Source organism: Nipponia nippon, unplaced genomic scaffold (genome assembly GCF_047370975.1).
Source record: "Nipponia nippon isolate SJK-2023a ecotype South Korea unplaced genomic scaffold, ASM4737097v1 scaffold_41, whole genome shotgun sequence".
NCBI classification, from domain to species: Eukaryota; Metazoa; Chordata; class Aves; order Pelecaniformes; family Threskiornithidae; genus Nipponia; species Nipponia nippon.
In genome coordinates, this window is record NW_028262360.1 from 1,114,425 (window position 1) to 1,133,256 (window position 18,832).

An 18,832-nucleotide genomic window follows, 5' to 3' on the forward strand; every position below is an offset into this window, starting at 1 on the left:
ACCATCTCATGGTGTTGGGGTCAACACCACGTCCCGGTGTTGGGGTCAACCCCCGCGTCCCGGTGTTGGGGTCAACCACCACATCGGGGTGTTGAGGTCAACCACCATGTGACAGTGTTGGGGTCAACCCCCTTTCATGGTGTTGGGGTCATGTCCCGGTGTTGGGGTCAACCACCATGACCTGGTGCTGATGTCAACCATCGCATCCCTGTGGTGGGGGTCAACCACCATGTCCTGGTGTTCATGTCAACCGTCACATCTCGGTGTTGGGGTCAACCATCACGTCCTGGTGTTGATGTCAACCGTCGCATCTCAGTGTTGGGGTCAACCATCATATCCCGGTGTTGGGGTCCACCATCACGTCCTGGTGTTGATGTCAACCGTCGCATCTTGGTGTTGGGGTCAACCATCACGTCCCGGTGTTGGGGCCAACCACCCATCACGGTGTTGGGGTCAACCGCCACGGCCCAACGGGGTGCTCCCAGTGTCGGGGTCGGGTTCGGGGGTTCGGGGGGTCGAGGGGTTGGCTTTGGTACAAAAGAACGAGATTTTTGGTACCGGCGTGGGCTGAGCTGGGGTGGGGGGACCCCAAACTGCCCCCGTCACCCCCAAATCTGCCCCCGAGACCCCAAATCTGCCCCCAGGGACCCCAAATCTGCCCCCAGGACTCCAAACTGCCCCCCAGAGACCCCAAACTGCCCTGTCACCCCCAAAACTGCCCCAGTCACCCCCAAACCTGCCCCTGGGACCCCAAACTGCCCTGGTCACCCCCAAAACTGCCCCCAGGGACCCCAAATCTGCCCCCAGGGACCCCAAACTGCCCTCATCACCCCCAAATCTGCCCCCAGAGACCCCAAATCTGCCCCCAGGACCCCAAACTGCCCCCATCACCCACAAAACTGCCCCCAGGGACCCCAAACTGCCCCGTCACCTCCAAAGCTGCCCCAGTCACCCCCAAAACTGCCCCCAGGGACCCCAAATCTGCCCCCAGGGACCCCAAACTGCCCTCATCACCCCCAAATCTGCCCCCCAGAGACCCCAAACTGCCCCCGTCACCCCAAACTGCCCCCGTCACCCCCAAATCTGCCCCCAGGGACCCCAAACTGCCCCGTCACCCCCAAAACTGCCCCGGTCACCCCCAAACCTCCCCCTGGGACCCCAAACTGACCTGGTCACCCCCAAAACTGCCCCCAGGGACCCCAAATCTGCCCCCAGGGACCCCAAATCTGCCCCCAGGACTCCAAACTGCCCCCCAGAGACCCCAAATCTGCCCCCAGGGACCCCAAACTGCTGCGGTCACCCCCAAATCTGCCCCCAGGACCCCAAACTGCCCCCATCACCCCCAAATCTGCCCCCAGGGACCCCAAACTGCCCCGTCACCCCCAAAACTGCCCCGGTCACCCCCAAACCTGCCCCTGGGACCCCAAACTGCCCTGGTCACCCCCAAAACTGCCCCCAGGGACCCCAAAATTACCCCCACCCCCCCAAATCTGCCCCCCCACCTCCTACCACCCCCCGTCACCATGGTAACCGACCGGGGGTGCCCCCCTTGTGGTCGCCATGGAAACCCCCATCACCACCACCACCGCCATGGAAACAGGGCCCTCCCCCCCCCGGTTGCTATGGAGATAGGAGTGTGTGTCCGCCCCCCCTCCCCAGCCAGCCGGTTGCCATGGCGATAGGAAACCCCGCCCACAGTCGCCATGGAGACAAAGCCCCCCCGTTGCCATGGACCCCCCCCCCGCCATAAAGCCCCCCGTTGCCATGGAAACACCCCCCCAACAACCGTTACCAGGGAGTCCCGCCCGGCTGCCACTCTCCGTCGTTGCCAGGGCGACAGCCCCGCCCCCCCCTTTGAACGGAAGCTCCTCCCCGTTGCCTCAGCAACAGGCCCCGCCCCTCCCGGAAGCAGGGCGGCGCATGCGCGGTGAGGCCGGGGCCCGGCGCGGCGCTGGCGGGAGGTGGAGAGAGGCCGAGTCCGAATCCACCGGCCCCGGGACCGGCCTCGGCCTCGGTCCCGGCCCCGGCCCCGGCCCCTTCCAGGGCCTCCGGTACCGGGCCCCGGCGCTATGGTGAGCGGTGAGACCGGAGCGGGGCTGCGGGAGGCGGGGGGGAGCGGGGGAAGGAGGGGGTGGGAAGGGGAAAAGGGGGGGGGGGGGGGGTGGTGTCATGTGAAGGGGGGTCACGTGCACCGGGGGGTGTCACGTGATGGGGGGGGACGGTGTCGTGTGTCCCTACCCCATCCATGCCGGGCCTGACCTCTGACCTCTGACCCTGCCCCAGGCCCTGGGTCCTCATCACCCCCCCACCCCCACGGTGACCCCCCCCCGTGACCTCACCCCACCCCCACGGGGACACCCCCCCCCCCGTGACCTCACCCCACCCCCACGGGGACACCCCCCCCCGTGGCCCCCCATGACCTGTCCCCAACCCCCCCCGTGGCCCCCCTCCTCTGTCACCTCCCACCCCTCCCGCCCTGTCCCCAACCCCTCAGTGACCCCCCCCATGTCCCCATCCTGTCCCCCAGCCCCCCCACGTCCCCCTGTCCCCCTCCCACCCCCCCACCCAGTCCCCAACCCCCACACCGACCCCCCCGCTGACCCCCTCCCACCCCCCCGTCCCCAAACTCCACGCTGACCCCCCACCCTGTCCCACGTCCCCCTGTGCCACCCCCCGCCCCACACCCACCCCCCAGCCCCCCACTGACCCCCTCCCACGCCCCTACCATGTCCCCAAACCCCACACCCACCCCCCCACCCTGTCCCACGTCCCCCCGTCCCACCCCCCTGCCCCACACCCACCCCCCAGCCCCCCGCTGACCCCCTCCCACCCCCCCTACCCTGTCCCCAAACCCCGCACCGACCCCCCCGCCCTGTCCCACGTCCCCCCCATCCCACCCCCTGCCCCACACCCACCCTCCCACCCCCCCCACCCTGTCCCCAAACCCCGCACCGACCCCCCGCCCTGTCCCACGTCCCCCTGTGCCATCCCCCCACCCCCCAGCCCCCCGCTGACCCCCTCCCACCCCCCCACCCTGTCCCCAAACTCCACGCTGACCCCCCACCCTGTCCCACGTCCCCCTGTCCCACCCCCCTGCCCCACACCCGCCCCCAGCCCCCCGCTGACCCCCTCCCACGCCCCTATCCTATCCCCAAACCCCACGCTGACCCCCCACCCTGTCCCACGTCCCCCCATCCCACCCCCCTGCCCCACACCCACCCCCCAGCCCCCTGCTGACCCCCTCCCACCCCCCCACCCTGTTCCCAAACCCCGCACCGACCCCCCGCCCTGTCCCACGTCCCCCTGTGCCATCCCCCCGCCCCCCAGCCCCCCGCTGACCCCCTCCCACCCCCCCACCCTGTCCCCAAACTCCACGCTGACCCCCCACCCTGTCCCACGTCCCCCCGTCCCACCCCCTGCCCCACACCCGCCCCCCAGCCCCCCGCTGACCCCCTCCCACCCCCCACCCTGTCCCCAAACTCCACGCTGACCCCCCACCCTGTCCCACGTCCCCCCCATCCCACCCCCCGCCCCACACCCACCCTCCCACCCCCTACCCTGTCCCCAAACCCCGCACCGACCCCCCCGCCCTGTCCCACGTCCCCCTGTGCCACCCCCCTGCCCCACACCCACCCTCCCACGCCCCCACCCTGTCCCCAAACCCCCCGCTGACCCCCCCCCCCGCTGACCCCGTGTCCCTGTCCCCGTCCCCAGATGCGGTTCATGCTCCTCTTCAGCCGGCAAGGCAAACTGCGCCTGCAGAAATGGTACCTGGCCACCGCCGACAAGGACAAGAAGAAGATGGTGAGGGAGCTGATGCAGGTGGTCCTGGCCCGTAAACCCAAGATGTGCAGCTTCCTCGAGTGGAGGGACCTCAAGGTCGTCTACAAGAGGTGACCGTCCCATCCCCCCCCCCCCCCCCCCAAAAAAAAATGTCCCCAAGGCCACCCCCACCAAGAACAACCGCGCTTTAGGGGGTGACCGAGGCGGGTACGGCCACACCACGTCACCTTTTGGAGTTTGTTGGGGATGCGTCCCACTGCCCCGATGGCTTTTGGGGGTGCGTGGGTGTCGTCCCCCCCCCCCCCAGCCCCATTTTGTCCTTGTCCCACCCCCCCCAGCCCCATTTTGTCCTTGTCCCCCCCCTCCCCCAGGTATGCCAGCCTCTACTTCTGCTGCGCCATCGAAGGGCAGGACAACGAGCTCATCACGCTGGAGCTGATCCATCGCTACGTCGAGCTGCTCGACAAGTATTTCGGCAGCGTGAGTGGTCACCGAGGGGATGGGGGACACCCCGAGGGTGATATGGGGGTGCTGGGCCACCCTAGGGCCACCAGGGCCACCCCAGGGCTATGCTATGGGTGCTTGGGCCACCCCGGGGCCACCGTGGCCACCCCAAGGCCATGCTGTGAATGTTTGGCCATCCTGAGGTCACCCCAAAGCCACCTTGGGGCAATGCTGTGGGTGCTTGGGCCACCCCAGGGCCACCACCAGGTCCATACCATGGGCATGGGGACACCCCAAGGTCCCCCCAGGTCCATACCATGGGCTTGGGCCCCCCCAGATCCATACTGTGGTCATGGGGACACCCCAGGGTCCCCCCCCAGCTCTGTACCATGGGCATGGCCCCCCCCAGGTCCATACCATGGGCATGGGGCCCTCCCAAGGTCCCCCCCAGCTCCATACCATGGTCATGGTGACACCCCAGGGCCACCACCGGGTCCATACCATGGGCATGGGCCCCCCCAGCTCCATACCATGGTCATGGGGACACCCCAGGGCCACCACCGGGTCCATACCATGGGCATGGGCCCCCCCAGCTCCATACCATGGTCATGGGGACACCCCAGGGCCACCACCGGGTCCATACCATGGGCATGGGCCCCCCCAGATCCATACCATGGTCATGGGGACACCCCAGGCCCCCCCAGCACCATACCATGGGGCTCCCCAAGGTCCCCCCAGGTCCATACCATGGTCATGGGCCCCCCCAGGTCCATACTGTGGTCATGGGGACACCCGAGGGCCACCACCAGGTCCATACCACGGGCACGGGGCCCCCCAGGTCCATACCATGGTCATGGGGACACCCCAGGCCCCCCCAGCACCATACCATGGGGCCCCCCAAGGCCCCCCCAGGTCCATACCATGGTCATGGGCCCCCCCAGGTCCATACTGTGGTCATGGGGACACCCGAGGGCCACCACCAGGTCCATACCACGGGCACGGGGCCCCCCAGGTCCATACCATGGTCATGGGGACACCCCAGGCCCCCCCAGCACCATACCATGGGGCCCCCCAAGGCCCCCCCAGGTCCATACCATGGGCACGGGGCCACCCCAGGTCACCTTAATCCCCCTGATCCCATTAACTCCACCGCCTGAATCCCGCCGGGAGCCGCTTAGCGCCGCCGCTAACGAGGATAATCAGGCTTAGCCGCTAACGGGGGGGGTGTGGGGGGGTGTGGGGGGAGTCGGAGCCCCCTCCCCCCCCCGGCTGATGGGGGGCCCCCCCTTTTTTTGGGCAGGTCTGCGAGCTCGACATCATCTTCAACTTCGAGAAGGCTTATTTCATCCTGGACGAGTTCGTTATGGGGGGGGAGATCCAGGACACCTCCAAGAAGAGCGTTCTGAAGGCCATCGAGCAGGCCGATCTGCTGCAGGAGGTGAGGGACCCCCCCCGGACCCCCCAAACTCCCCTATGGACCCCTAATGCCCCTATAGACCCCCCCCCAGGGTCCTGGTACCCCCCAAACTCTCCTATGGACCCCTAGTGCACCTATAGACCCCCCAGGGTCCTGGTGCCCCCCAAACTCCCCTATGGACCCCTAGTGCCCCTATAGACCCCCCCAGGGTCCTGGTGCCCCCCAAACTCCTCTGTGGACCCCTAGTGCCCCTATAGACCCCCCCCCAGGGTCCTGGTGCCCCCCAAACTCCCCTATGGACCCCTAGTGCCCCTATAGACCCCCCAGGGTCCTGGTGCCCCCAAACTCCTCTGTGGACCCCTAGTGCCCCTATAGACACCCCCCAGGGTCCTGGTGCCCCCCAAACTCCCCTATGGACCCCTAATGCCCCTATAGACCCCCCCCCCCCCCACGGTCCTGGTACCCCCAAACTCCCCTATGGACCCCTAGTGCCCCTATAGACCCCCCCCCAGGGTCCTGGTACCCCCCAAACTCCCCTATGGACCCCTAGTGCCCCTATAGACCCCCACAGGGTCCTGGTGCCCCCCAAACTCCCCTATGGACCCCTAATGCTCCTATAGACCCCCCAGGGTCCTGGTACCCCCAAACTCCCCTGTGGACCCCTAGTGCCCCTATAGACCCCCCCCCCCAGGGTCCTGGTACCCCCCAAACTCCCCTATGGACCCCTAGTGCCCCTATAGACCCCCCAGGGTCCTGGTGCCCCCAAACTCCTCTGTGGACCCCTAGTGCCCCTATAGACCCTGCCCCAGGGTCCTGGTACCCCCCAAACTCCCCTATGGACCCCTAGTGCCCCTATAGACCCCCCCAGGGTCCTGGTACCCCCCAAACTCCTCTGTGGACCCCTAGTGCCCCTATAGACCCCCCCAGGGTCCTGGTACCCCCAAACTCCCCTATGGACCCCTAGTGCCCCTATAGACCCCCCAGGGTCCTGGTACCCCCCAAACTCCTCTGTGGACCCCTAGTGCCCCTATAGACCCCCCCCAGGGTCCTGGTACCCCCCAAACTCGCCTGTGGACACCTAGTGCCCCTATAGACCCCCCCCCAGGGTCCTGGTGCCCCCCAAACTCCCCTGTGCACCCCTAGTGCCCCTATAGACCCTCCCCAGGGTCCTGGTACCCCCCAAACTCCCCTATGGACCCCTAGTGCCCCTATAGACCCCCCCAGGGCCCTGGTCCCCGCCAAACTCCCCTGTGGACCCCTAGTGCCCGTATAGACCCTCCCCAGGGTCCTGGTACCCCCAAACTCCCCTGTGCACCCCTAGTGCCCCTATAGACCCCCCAGGGTCCTGGTACCCCCAAACTCCCCTATGGACCCCTAATGCCCCTATAGCCCCCCCCCAGGGTCCTGGTACCCCCCAAACTCCCCTATGGACCCCTAGTGCCCCTATAGACCCCCCCCAGGGTCCTGGTACCCCCCAAACTCCCCTATGGACCCCTAGTGCCCCTATAGACGCTCCCCCCCAGGGTCCTGGTACCCTCCAAACTCCCCTATGGACCCCTAATGCCCCTATAGACCCCCCCCCAGGGTCCTGGTACCCCCAAACTCCCCTATGGACCCCTAGTGCCCCTATAGACCCCCCCCAGGGTCTTGGTACCCCCCAAACTCCTCTGTGGACCCCTAGTGCCCCTATAGACCCCCCCCAGGGTCCTGGTGCCCCCCAAACTCCCCTATGGACCCCTAGTGCCCCTATAGACCCCTCCACAGGGTCCTGGTGCCCCCAAACTCCTCTGTGGACCCCTAATGCCCCTATAGACCCCCCCCAGGGTCCTGGTACCCCCCAAACTCCCCTATGGACCCCTAGTGCCCCTATAGACCCCCCCCAGGGTCCTGGTGCCCCCCAAACTCCCCTATGGACCCCTAGTGCCCCTATAGACCCCCCCCAGGGTCCTGGTGCCCCCCAAACTCCCCTATGGACCCCTAGTGCCCCTATAGACCCCCCCAGGGTCCTGGTACCCCCAAACTCCCCTATGGACACCTAGTGCCCCTATAGACCCCCCCAGGGTCCTGGTACCCCCCAAACTCCCCTATGGACCCCTAGTGCCCCTATAGACCCCCGCCCAGGGTCCTGGTGCCCCCCAAACTCGCCTGTGGACACCTAGTGCCCCTATAGACCCCCCAGGGTCCTGGTGCCCCCCAAACTCCCCTATGGACCCCTAATACCCCTATAGACCCCCCCACAGGGTCCTGGTACCCCTTAAAATCTCCTATGGCCCTTAATACCCCTATAGGTGCCTGGCACCCCCCAAAAGTCCCCTATAGACCCCTAATTCCCCTATAGCCCCCCCCCCAGGGTCCTGGTGCCCCCAAACTCCCCTATGGACCCCTAATACCCCTATAGACCCCCCCACAGGGTCCTGGTACCCCTTAAAATCCCCTATAGGCCCCTAATTCCCCTACGCCTCCCCCATAGGGTCCTGGTACCCCCCAGCTCTCCTATGGATCCCTAATCCCCCTACAGCCCCCCCATAGGGTCCTGGTACCCCCCAAAATCCCCTATGGCCCCCTAATACCCCTATAGGTGCCTGGCACCCCCCAAAAGTCCCCTATAGACCCCTAACCCCCCCAATAAAGCTCTGATGCCCCCCAACCTCCCAGGGACCCCCCCCCCTTTTTATCCCCCCACAAGAGCTTCCTGGCCCCCAGCCCCCCCAAACTGCGGCACAACCCCCCCAAATCTCCCCCCCCATCCCTGGGACCCCCCCACCCATCTCCGGATGACCCCCACCCATCCCTGGACCCCCACCCATCTCCAGACCCCCCCACCCATCCCTCGATGCCCCCCCATCTCTGGACCCCCACCCATCTCCGGGTGACCCCCACCCATCTCTCAACCCCCCATCCCTTGGACACCCCCCCCACCCATCTCTGGACCCCCCACCCATCCCCGGACCCCCACCCATCTCCAGACCCCCCCACCCATCCCTCAATGCCCTCCCATCCCTGGACCCCCCCACCCATCTCCAGACCCCCACCCATCTCCAGACCCCCCCCCCCCCATCCCTGGACCCCCCACCCATCTCTCGATGCCCTCCCATCCCTGGACCCCCCCCCATCTCCGGACCCCCCCCCATCTCCAGACCCCACCCCCCATCCCTGGACCCCCCCACCCATCTCCAGACCCCCCACCCATCCCTCAATGCCCTCCCATCCCTGGACCCCCCCCCCCCATCTCCAGACCCCCACCCATCTCCAGACCCCCCCATCCCTGGACCCCCCACCCATCTCCAGACCCCCACCCATCCCTCGATGCCCTCCCATCCCTGGACCCCCCCCCATCTCCAGACCCCCCCACCCATCCCTCGATGCCCTCCCATCCCTGGACCCTCCCCCCCCATCTCCGGACCCCCCCCACCCATCTCTGGACCCCCCCACCCATCCCTGGACCCCCACCCATCTCCAGACCCCCCACCCATCCCTCAATGCCCTCCCATCCCTGGACCCCCCCCCCCCATCTCCAGACCCCCACCCATCTCCAGACACCCCCCCATCCCTGGACCCCCCACCCATCTCCAGACCCCCCCACCCATCCCTCGATGCCCTCCCATCCCTGGACCCTCCCCCCACCCATCTCCGGACCCCCCACCCATCTCTGGACCCCACCCACCCCATCTCCGGACTCCCCCCCCACCCGTCCCTGGACCCCCACCCATCTCTGGCCTCCCCCCCCATCCCCGGACCCCCCCTCGTGCTGCAGCAGGTCGGGGGGGCAGCGGGTGGGGGGGGGGCGCTGCGGGTGCTGCCTGGTGCAGGGAAATGAGTCACCGGCTCTGCAGTGTCGTGTGCCCCCCCCTCCCCGCCACGTGGGCCACCAGTGCCCCCCCGCCCCAGTGTCACCCAGCCGAGCCCCCCCAGCCAGCGAGGGGACCCCCCCACCCGTGGGTGGGTGGCGGCACCCCAAGCCCCGTATTTAGGGCACCCCCTGTGTCTTTTGGGGGGGGGGGGTCTCCCTCTGCACCCCCCAGGCCCCGCCCCCCTGCATATTTGGGGGGGGTCTCCCCTCTGCGCCCCCCCCCCAGGGCCCCCCTGCATATTTGGGGGGGGTCTCCCCTCTGCCCCCCCCCCAGGGCCCCCCCCTGCATATTTGGGGGGAGTCTCCCCTCTGCACCCCCCCCAGGCCCCCCCCCCGCATATTTGGAGAGGTCTCCCCTCTGTGCCCCCCCCCCCAGGGCCCCCCTCCATATTTGGGGGGTCTCCCCTCTGCGCCCCCCTGACCCATCTTTGCCCCCCCAGGAGGACGAGTCACCCCGCAGCGTGCTGGAGGAGATGGGGCTGGCATAGCCCCCCCCCCCCATATTTTGGGGGGGGGGGGGGACACCCCCAAATTAAGGGGGGGGTCGCCCCCCCCCCCCAGGCTCAGCCCCCCGGGACCAATCGCACCCTGGAGATGACAATGGGGGGGACACCCCCATATGGCCCCCCCAAACTGTAAATATATATATATACACATATAGGGGGGGGGCTTTGGGGGGGTCCCCTATTTTGGGGGGCCGCTGGGTCCCTGTGCCCCTCCCATCACGTTGGGGGCACCCCTGTACCCTCTGCTATTTTTGGGGGGGGGGGGGTCACAAGTGGGTGCCCCCCCCCCAAAACTGGGTACAGACCCTCAGCCCCCTTTTGGGGTGCTGGGGGGGGGGGGCACAGGGTCACTCCTTCAGGGGTGACCCCCCCCTTTTTTTGGGGGGCCCCCCCCTCAATCATGGGACCACCCCCCCCCATTTGGAATAAAGCCTGTGGAGACTCGCCCTGTGCTTGGTGCTTTGGGGGGGGGGTTTTCCCGGGGGGGGGGGGGCATTTTACCCACTTAGGGGGCAATTGAGCCCCTGGGGGGGCATTTTACCCCTGGGGGGGTATTTTACCCCGGGGGGGCATTTTGCCCCCTTAGAGGGGGAAATTTAGCCCCGGGGGGGGGGGGCAATTTATCCCACTTGAGGAGAGGGAATTTACCCCTTGGGGGGCATTTTTACCCCTTGGGGGGCATTTTACCCCCTGGGTGGGGATTTTCACCGGGGGGGGTCATTTTGCCCCATTGGTGGGGGCATTTTACCCCTGGAGGGGGGCAATTTACCTCTGGCTGGGGCATTTTACCCCTTAGGAGGGGAAATTTAGCCCCGGGGGGGCATTTTTACCCCTGGGGGGGCATTTTACCCCTTAGGGGTGGATTTTACCCCTTTGGGGGGTCAATTTACCCCTTGGGGGGCATTTTACCCCCTTAGGAGGGGTATTTTACCCCGGGGGGGCAGTTTACCCCTGGAGGGGGGGCAATTTACCTCTGGCTGGGGCATTTTACCCCCTTAGGAGGGGAAATTTAGCCCCGGGGGGGGCATTTTTACCCCTGGGGGGGGCATTTTACCCCCTTAGGGGTGGATTTTAGCCCCTGGGGGGGGCAGTGGCGCCTAATGGGGGGCGGGGGCCCCCCAATAACGAGAGTAACTCGTACTAAAATAGTCGCTTTTATTCGTTAGCAAAATTAGTGATTGGGGGGTTATTTACAGCCCCCCCCCCCGGGGGGGGCAGGACAGCGGGGGGGACTGGGAGGGACTGGGAAGGACTGGGAGGTGGAGGGGGCTCTGGGGGTAGGAGGTGGGAGGGACTGGGGGGCCTGGAGGTGGGACTAGGGGGCCTGGAGCCTGGACTGGGACAACTGGGAGGGACTGGGGGGCCTGGAGCCTGGACTGGGGGAACTGGGAGGGACTGGGGGATTGGAGGTGGGACTGGGGGAACTGGGAGGGACTGGGGGACTGGGACTGGGGGGTCTGGAGCCTGGACTGGGACTGGGGGGTCTGGAGGTGGGACTGGGGGAACTGGGAGGGACTGGGGGACTGGGACTGGGGGGTCTGGAGCTGGGACTGGGGGAACTGGGAGGGACTGGGGGACTGGAGCTGGGACTGGGGGGCCTGGAGCCTGGACTGGGGGAACTGGGAGGGACTGGGGGACTGGGACTGGGGGGTCTGGAGGTGGGACTGGGACTGGGGGGCCTGGAGCTGGGACTGGGGAGGCTCTGGGGCTGGAAAGGGGGGACTGGAGCTGGGACTGGGAGAACTGGGGGGACTGGGGAGGCTCTGGGGCTGGAATGGGGGGACTGGGGGAACTGGGGGGACTGGAGCTGGAACTGGGGAGACTCCGGGGCTGGAAGTGGGGGGAACTGGGGGGACTGGAGGTGGGACTGGGGCAACTGGGAGGGAACTGGGGGACTGGAGCTGGAACTGGGGGGCTGAAGGCGGGGGGGGAACGGGAACCAGGGGACTGGGGCAACTCTGCAATTAGGACTGGGAGGGGGATAACTGGGAAGACTGGGAGGACCAAACTGGTGGCCACAGGGCGACGGGGGGGGGGGACATCCGAGCAAGCGGGACGGGGCCGTGGGACTGGGAGAGGGGGGAAGGGTCCCCCCACCCCACCCCCCCATCACGGGTACCCCCGGGGGGGCCCCCCAAAACCCTTTCCAGGTAATTCTGCAGCTCCCGGTCCTGCAGCGGGGGAGGGGGGCGGCGGGGGGCGGGAGGAAAGTCCGGCCGGCGGGAAAGGGGCGCGGGGGGGGCGGGGGTGGGGGCGGGGGGGCGGATGAGTTTGGGGGGGGCCCCCAGCGCCGCTTCCTTCTTGCGTTTCTGCTCGACGTCGTGGATGATGTCCACCACGTCGTCGGCCGGGAGGTGGAGTTTGCTGGAGAGCTCGATCAGTTGATCGATGGTCCCGGGATCGAGGTCATCGATTTCGGCCGGATCTTGAGGCGGGATCTCGTCGGAAGCCGCCGGCAGCTCGTTGCCTCCCGCCGGCAGCTCGTTGCCCCTCGGGAGGAGCTCGTTGCCCATCGGGAGGAGCTCGTTGCCCCTCGGGAAGACCTCGCCTCTTGGGAGGATCTCGTTGTCTTCCAAGCCGCCGTTGCCGTCAAAGCCGCCCTTGACCTTCAACCCTCTGCTGTCCTCCAAGCCCCCGTTGCCGTCAAAGCCCCCGTTGCCCTCCAAGCCCCCGTTGACCTCCAAGCCGTCGCCCTCGAAGCCCCCGTTGGCCTCCAACCCCTCGCCTCCGAACCCCCCGTTGACTTCCAACCCAGCGTTGACCTCCGACGGGATCCCATCGCCATCCGGCGCCTCCTCGTCCGGTTCGGCCTCTTCCGATCTCTTATCCTCGGCTACGGCAGCGCCGGGCCCACGGAGCAGATACCGGAGTAGGAGATCGGATGCCAAATCGGCCAAACGTTCTTCTTCGGCCGCCGCTTTTCGAGCCGCTTCGGCTTGTCGCCGGCTCTCGGCCAACTCTTCGTACCGACGTTCCAACAACCGATGCTCCAAGCTTTGCTGTTGCCGAAGTTGCCTTGAACTTGGCCAACCCCGATCCCTTTCCCGTTCCCGATCCCGTTGCCGATCCCTCTTGGCTTCAGCCCGAAGCCGACCGAGTTCTTCCAGGTCCTTCAACACCTCGTTATGGCTTCCCGCCGCCGCCGCCGCCGCGCGTTTGGTCAACCCGCGATGGGGCTCGGCGGGGGGCGGGGGGGGGAAGGGGCTGGGGCCCCCCGCTGCCCCGCCCCGGTGGGGGTCGCTGGGGGGGCGAGGGGAGCTTTGGGGGCGACATTGGACCAAGAGGCTGATGGAGAGGAGGAGCGCGGCGCTGCGGAGGGGCCGCGGCGGGGCCGCCATGACGCCTGGGGATGGGGGGGGGCACACATGGGCATTGGGGGTTGGGTTGGGGGGGGGTGACCCCCGGCTTTGGGGATCCCCCCGCCCCCCCCCGTGCCATGACACCAACCCCCCCAACTGCCCCCCCGGCCCCCCCATGGCCCCAGTGTCCCCCCGGACCCCCAGGGACCCCCCCCACGGCCCCCCCCCCCCCCCATGGCCCCCCGGGACCCCCATGCCCCCCCCAGGGTTGATGCAGCAATGGGGGGGGGGGGGGGTGAGTGTGCAAGGCACGTACACACACACACACACACACACGCGCGCGGCAACACCCGCACCCGCGTGGGCGGGAACACCCGCGCCCAGCTCACGCGCCCCGCTGCCACACCCGCACCCGCGTGTCACCGCGGCGAGCAACACCCGGCTGGGTGACACACGTACACCCCCAGGGAGCACACGCACACCCGTACACCCCAGGAACACCCCCCACGCACACCCGGCGGACACACACGTGTGCGCACACCCCCAAGTACACCCGCGCACCCCCAGTACACCCACACAACCTCACGGGAACACACACACGCACACCCCAGACAACACACGCACACACACCACCCCCCCCCCCCCCAGGGTGACACACACACACCCCCAACACCTGCACCCCCCCAGGCAACACACACACACACACAGGGTGACACACACCCCAAAACCTACACACCCCCCCCGGCAACACACACGTGTCCACACCCCAAGTACACCCCCCCCCAACACACACACACACCCAGACAACACACGCACACGTGTGCACACCCCTCCCCCGCCCCCCCCCGGTGACACACGCACACCCCAACACCTGCACCCGCAGGGCGTGCGCGCGTGCACACACACAGAGGGTGACACGCACACCCCAACACCTACACCCCCCCAAGGAACACACACACACACACACACACACACACACACACCCTACACCCCCCAGGGCCCCCACCCCCCGAACACCCCCGCACACCCCAAAGAACACCCCCCCGCGCCCCCCCGCAACACCCCCACCCCGTCATTGCACACCCATCCCCCCCATCGCTTCCCCCCCCAATTCCCGCCCCTCCCCCGCCCCCTTTCACCCCCCCCCCCCCAAAAAAAACACCCCGGAGGGGGGGGGGGGCCCCCCCCCCCCCCCCCCCCAAATACCCTTTAGAGGGATAAGGGGGGGGTCGGGGGGTATTTACCGGTTTCGGGGGGGTCTGTAGGGTTCCGGGGTGTCTCCCTTCACCCCCCCCCTTCTTCCAGGCTGGGGGGGGCGGCGGCTGGGGGCTGGGGGGGAGGGGAGGGGGGGCTGTGAAAAGGGAGGGGGTGGAAAAGGGGGGGGGGGTTGTCCTAAAAAAAGGGGGTTTGTCCCCCAAAATTATGGGGGGGGGGCGGGGGGTCCCGGTAGCGGCCGGCGTCTCGCCCTTCAGCACCCTGGACAGCGCTGGCGCCGCCCCCTTTATACACGCGGGGGGCGCCACGTGGGGGGGCGCCATTGACGCCATTGCCCATTCATAAAATCCGGCCGGGCCCGGGGAAAAAGAAAAAGGGGGGGGGGGGGGGGCGCGTGCGCAGAGCGGCCCCCGCGCGGGGAGGGGGGGGGGAGGGATGAATGAACGCGGGGATGAATGGCCCCCCCCCCACACACACACACACACACACGGACACGCACACCCATGCAACACCCACACACGTATAGGGCCCGCCGCGCACACCCGGACACCCCCCCACCCCTATAGACACCCCCAGAGCCCTACACACCCCCCATGCCCCTATATACACCCTACACTCCCCCCCCCCCCCATGCCCCTATATACACCCTACACACCCCCGGCCACCCCCCATACCCCTATACACACCCTACACCCCCTAGACACCCCCCATGCCCCTATATACACCCCTACACCCCCATACCCCTATAGACAGCCCTACACACCCCCTCATACTGCTATACACCTCCCTACACCCCCATACCCCTATACACACCCCCCATACCCCTATACACACCCCTACACCCCCATAACCCTATATACACCCCTACACACCCCCAACACCCCCATACCCCTATATACCCCCCCATACCCCTATATACAACCCCTACACACCCCACCATACCCCTATATACACCCCCATACCCCTATACACACCCCCCATACCCCTATACACACCCCTACACCCCCCATAACCCTATATACACCCCTACACACCCCCAACACCATACCCCTATATACACCCCCATACCCCTATATACAACCCCTACACACCCCACCATACCCCTATATACACCCCCCATACCCCTATACACCCCCCATACCCCTATACACACCCCTACACCCCCCCATAACCCTATATACACCCCTACACACCCCCAGACACCCCCCCATACCCCTATATACACCCCCATACCCCTATATACACCCCCTACACACCCCACCATACCCCTATATACACCCCTACACACCCCCTACACCCCCAGACGCCCCCCCCAGACCCCTATATACACCCCTACACCCCTCAGACCCCTATATACACCCCCCGAGCCCTACACACCCCCTATATACACCCCCTACACACTCTCCCATGCAGCGTCACCCCCCCAAGGACACGGACACCCGCACAGTAGCCTCGGCCTGTATAGACGTATAGACAGCTCTATAGGGGAGGGTGCGTATATACCGGTCCGTGTGTGTGTCTGTATCTACGCGCGTACACGCAGAGGCACGCGTGTATACACATATAGATGCGTGCATATGCATATATACGTCTGTCTGTGCGTTTCTGTACGGGGGGGTGGGCATATATACGTGTTTATCTGCATATAAGCGTGTATATACATGTGTATGTGCATCTATACGTGTCTATCTGTATCTATCCATGTGTATGTGTCTCTATATGTCCTCTAGCTATAGGGCTCTATACACGTATATCTGCCCCTATACGTGTGTATATGCGTCTCTAGGTCTCCATACCTATCTATAGGGCTTTATACACGTATATCTGCCCCTATACGTGTGTATATGCATCTCTAGGTCTCCATACCTATCTATAGGGCTCTCCACATGTATATCTGGCTCTATACGTGCGTGCCTGCCCCCCCAGGTCTCCATAGATACATCTATAGGTCTCTATACACGTGTATCTGCCTCTATACGTGTGTATATGCATCTCTAGGTCTCTGTAGATCCATCTATAGGGCCCTATACACGTATATCTGCCCCTATACGTGTGTATATGCGTCTCTAGGTCTCCATACCTATCTATAGGGCTCTATACATGTACATCTGCCCCTATACGTGTGTATATGCGTCTCTAGGTCTCCATACCTATCTATAGGGCTCTATACACGTATATCTGCCCCTATACATGTGTATATGCGTCTCTAGGTCTCCATACCTATCTATAGGGCTCTATACGCGTGTATCTGCCCCTATACGTGCGTGCCTGCCCCCCCAGGTCTCCGTGGATCCATCCATACGTCCCTATACGGCTCTATAGGTGCGCACCCCTGGCCAGCACTGCAGGCGGAGGTGACTCACCAATGCAGCTGGGGGGGGGGGGGTGAGTGTGCAAGTGGGGGTGTGCAAGTGTGTAGGTGTCGGGGGAGGGGGGGCCCTTATGGAGCTCTGACCCCTCCCCCACCCCGGGGGGGCGCTGGGGGGGGAGGGGGGATGAGTCATTAATTGCTGCAGCTGCCTCGGCCGTGTCCCCCACGGGGGCTGTATGGGGGGTATGGGGGACGTATGGGGGGGTATGGGGGATGTATAGGGGGGTATGGGGGCTGTATGGGGGGTATGGGGGACGTATGGGGGGGTATGGGGGCTGTATGGGGGGTATGGGGGGTATGGGGGATGTATAGGGGGTATGGGGGGTATGGGGGACGTATGGGGGGGTATGGGGGACGTATAGGGGGTATGGGGGCTGTATGGGGGATGTATAGGGGGTATGGGGGCTGTATGGGGGGTATGGGGGACGTATAGGGGGTATGGGGGCTGTATGAGGGATGTATAGGGGGTATGGGGGCTGTATGGGGGGTATGGGGGACGTATAGGGGGTATGGGGGCTGTATGGGGGTATGGGGGACGTATAGGGGGTATGGGGGCTGTATGAGGGATGTATAGGGGGTATGGGGGCTGTATGGGGGGGTATGGGGGATGTATAGGGAGTATGGGGGACGTATGGGGGGTATGGGGGATGTATGGGGGGTATGGGGGATGTATAGAGGGTATGGGGGCTGTATAGGGGGTATGGGGGACGTATAGGGGTATGGGGGATGTATGGGGGGTATGGGGGATGTATAGGGGGTATGGGGGGGGTATGGGGGGAAGTATAGGGGGTATGGGGGATGTATGGGGGGTATGGGGAATGTATAGGGGGGTATGGGGGATGTATGGGGGGTAAGGGGGCTGTATGGGGGACGTATAGGGGGAAGGAGGGGGGCTGGGGGGTCTATAGGGGGTGGGAAGGTGGGGGGGGGGCCTATGGCGGGGGGTTGGGGTCTATAGGGGCAAGGAGGGTGTGTGTGGGTCTATAGGGAGAAGGAGAGGGGTTTTGGGGTCTATAGCGGGAAGGAGGGGGTTGGGGGGTCTATAAGGGCTGGGAAGGTGGGGGAGTCTATAGGGAGAAGGGGGGGTTGGGGGTCTATAGGGACTGGGAAGGTGGGGGGTGTATAGGGGAGGAAGAGGGGGGTTGTATAGGGGCAAGGGGGTGTGGGGGCAAGGAAGCTGTATGGAGGGATGTATAGGGGCAAGGAGGCTCTGTGGGGGATGTATAGGGGCAAGGATGGGGTGGGGGGTCTATAGGGAGAAGGAGGGTGTATAGGGGCAAGGAGAGTGTGTGGGGGATGTATAGGGGCTGGGAGGCTGTGTGTGGGGTGCATAGGGAGGCAGAGGGGTGGGGGGATGTATAGGGCCAGGGGGGTGTATGGGGGCTGTATAGGGAGAAGGAGGGGTTGTGGGGGATGTATAGGAGCAAGGAAGCTGGGGGGGGGGGGGATGTATAGGGAGAGGGAGGAGGTGTGGGATGTATAGGGGCAAGGAGGGTGTATAGGGGTAAGGGGGCGGATGTATAGGGAGCATGAGGGAGTGTGGGGGGTGTATAGGGACAAGAAAGCTATATGGGGGTGTATAGGGGCTGGGGGGTGTATGGGAGCTGTATAGGGGCAAGGAGGGGGGGTAGGGGGGTGTATAGGGGCAAGGAAGGGATATGGAGAATGTATAGGGCCAAGGAGGGTGTGGAGGGGATGTATAGGGGCAAGGAGGCTGGAGGGGGTATATAGGAGCTGGGGGGGGGGGTGAGTGTAAGGGTGTATAGGGAGAAGGAGGGTGTGTAGGGGGTGTATAGGGGCAAGGGGGCTGTATAGGGGCTGGGAGGCTGCACAGGAGCTGTATAGGGGATATAGGGATGGGGGGCTGTCTAGCGACGGGGGGGATGTATAGGGACAAGGGGGGATGTATGGGGCATGTATAGGGCTTGGGGGGGGGGTTAAATGAAG

At 65.6% G+C, this 18,832-nt stretch overlaps 2 protein-coding genes across 2 annotated transcripts; one reads left to right on the forward strand and one right to left on the reverse strand.

Annotated features, from left to right (window-relative positions):
* Nucleotides 1-1,937: 1,937 nt before the first annotated feature.
* On the forward strand, nucleotides 1,938-10,053 carry AP1S1 (adaptor related protein complex 1 subunit sigma 1). The gene is made up of 5 exons (XM_087777839.1): nucleotides 1,938-2,072; nucleotides 3,715-3,893; nucleotides 4,155-4,263; nucleotides 5,528-5,665; nucleotides 9,935-10,053. Exons 1-5 carry the CDS (start codon nucleotides 2,070-2,072, stop codon nucleotides 9,980-9,982), a joined length of 477 nt encoding a protein of 158 aa, XP_087633965.1. The 5' UTR covers nucleotides 1,938-2,069; the 3' UTR covers nucleotides 9,983-10,053.
* Nucleotides 10,054-11,058: 1,005 nt separating this feature from the next.
* Nucleotides 11,059-14,635, reverse strand: VGF (VGF nerve growth factor inducible). Its single transcript, XM_087777772.1, has 3 exons — nucleotides 14,544-14,635; nucleotides 12,120-13,343; nucleotides 11,059-11,078 (listed from the first exon to the last, which is right to left on the reverse strand). The coding sequence occupies exons 2-3, from the start codon at nucleotides 13,336-13,338 to the stop codon at nucleotides 11,059-11,061; spliced, it is 1,239 nt and encodes a 412-aa protein (XP_087633898.1). The 5' UTR covers nucleotides 13,339-13,343; nucleotides 14,544-14,635.
* Between the last annotated feature and the right edge of the window lie 4,197 nt (nucleotides 14,636-18,832).

Excerpts from the sequence above, each read along its gene's own strand:
- AP1S1 (XM_087777839.1), top strand. Across the intron at positions 3,894-4,154 it reads CTCAAGGTCGTCTACAAGAG|GTATGCCAGCCTCTACTTCT; the intron begins GTGACCGTCCCA and ends CCCCTCCCCCAG. Across the intron at positions 4,264-5,527 it reads TCGACAAGTATTTCGGCAGC|GTCTGCGAGCTCGACATCAT; the intron begins GTGAGTGGTCAC and ends TTTTTTGGGCAG.
- VGF (XM_087777772.1), bottom strand. The coding sequence starts at position 13,338 with ATGGCGGCCCCGCCGCGGCCCCTCCGCAGCGCCGCGCTCCTCCTCTCC. Across the intron at positions 11,079-12,119 it reads TTTGGGGGGCCCCCCCGGGG|GGGCTAAAATCCACCCCTAA; the intron begins GTACCCGTGATG and ends TGCCCCCCCCAG.